The 1,560-nt window shown below is 39.1% G+C and overlaps 1 protein-coding gene across 1 annotated transcript in view; it reads right to left on the bottom strand.

Moving 5' to 3' along the window:
• Positions 1-791: 791 nt before the first annotated feature.
• EMC4 (ER membrane protein complex subunit 4) overlaps positions 792-1,560 on the bottom strand; it is a 5,169-nt gene continuing 4,400 nt past the window's right edge. The window contains exons 3-4 of the mRNA XM_019627212.1: positions 1,127-1,287; positions 792-894 (exon numbers count right to left, since the gene is read on the bottom strand). Of these exons, the coding sequence (XP_019482757.1) occupies positions 859-894; positions 1,127-1,287 (197 nt within the window). The 3' untranslated portion in view covers positions 792-858. The remainder of the gene's footprint in view (positions 895-1,126; positions 1,288-1,560) is intronic.

Here is a 1,560-nt window from a genome sequence, read left to right as displayed (position 1 = left end):
CTCCTGCCTTTGAGTAGATCCAGCTTTTAAGTCTTAGCTATAACTTTACCAGGGCAGGTTATAACATACATTTTCCAACTGCTGGCCCTCTGCCTTCTATAGCTATCTTCAAAGCTGAAGTTTGAACTGCGATATCTGCTTGACAGGTATTAGGTTCCTCTTGGCAGGGGGAGATCACTGCTTTGTATCTTCCATTGCCTCAGATTCCTGTGGCCCCAACAATTCCTCCAATCCTCATTCCCCCTAAATATGTTAAAAGTCCATTATTGTGTATATTAAAGTAGTATTGTGGCTATTACACTGTAAGCATATTTATGTGCTCTTTTTGTCTGGTTTATTTTTCTTTTCATCATGTATAATCGAATCCAGCATTAGTTTCTCACATCTTCCACAAGTGTCTCCAACAGAATCTTTATGTCCCCGCTTGTGTTAAATAGAAGTGAAATATTAAGGAAAATAGATTTAAGGGAAACTTGTACAACTTTTTTTAAGCATTGTTGTCAACCATTTAATTTATTGAAAGGAGATGCTGCTGTGGTTCTTGATTTAGCAGCAACCATTCTTCCGTTTACATAGAGTTATGGTTTTATTTGTTGTTTTGCTCTATACTGGAAACATAAATAAAGTTTTCTACATTATTTTCAGTCAAGAGTTGTGGTATAGTTTCTTTATGTTTGTAGTGATAATGCACGTTGTCTTTCTGGGCTGTGTCTTCTCACCATGGAGAAAAGAGCGCTTTGGTTCTTTTCAGCGTGAGTGATAATGTTCGGGGAAACATGCTGAGGAGGAGCCGCTGGGCGTAAGAAAGGTTGGAAATGAGATCCAGATACATAGGCACCAGGGGCTTCTTTCTCAGGCTCACAAAAGCAGTCCTCCACCACTGAACTCCATCCTCTGAAACAGAGTAAACAGAGTGGGAATGAGGAGTGAAATAATTTCCTGAATCAAGTACTTACTACTTTAATCACAAGCTCTGTTTTGTTTTATCCTTAAAAAAAAACCAAAAACTTCCTAATGGATCTTATTTCTTAAGAAATGAGCTCTAATTCCAACTCTAATCCCCCACCATCAAGTGGTCAGCAACTTACATTACAACTGGCCTCCAATTTAACTTCTTTTACCTTACCTCAGGGGGCTCAATGAAGGCTAACCAATCTGATGCATGTGTAGGCAGTAGTCCCATAGACTGGCACTTATACACAGCCAATGCCAAACCCATGAGGTTCCCGATGAGATACACCAAACCCTGAAGAAACTTCTGGCTTGAACTTTCTAGCATCTTGAAAGCTGTTGGGGTAACAGAAAGCATCAAAAACAAAACTTGTTTTCAATGTGAATCAGGCCATATATTAAAATAGTATCAATAAGAGAGTAAGACCCATAGTAAGATCACAAATAGGACCATTAAAAGTGAACAAAAAAATATGATAAACAACTGTTTTGCCCACCATGTCACCACCACTACCATCACCCTGCACAGCATCCCCCGCTACTAGCCAAGAGCCATGCCAAAGATTTCCAACATGGGTTTTGCCTAAGAATTTGCCTTTAATTCTTAAA

Source organism: Hipposideros armiger, unplaced genomic scaffold (genome assembly GCF_001890085.2).
Source record: "Hipposideros armiger isolate ML-2016 unplaced genomic scaffold, ASM189008v1 scaffold_724, whole genome shotgun sequence".
Lineage (NCBI taxonomy): Eukaryota > Metazoa > Chordata > Mammalia > Chiroptera > Hipposideridae > Hipposideros > Hipposideros armiger.
This window is presented reverse-complemented; position numbering and strand designations above follow the sequence as displayed.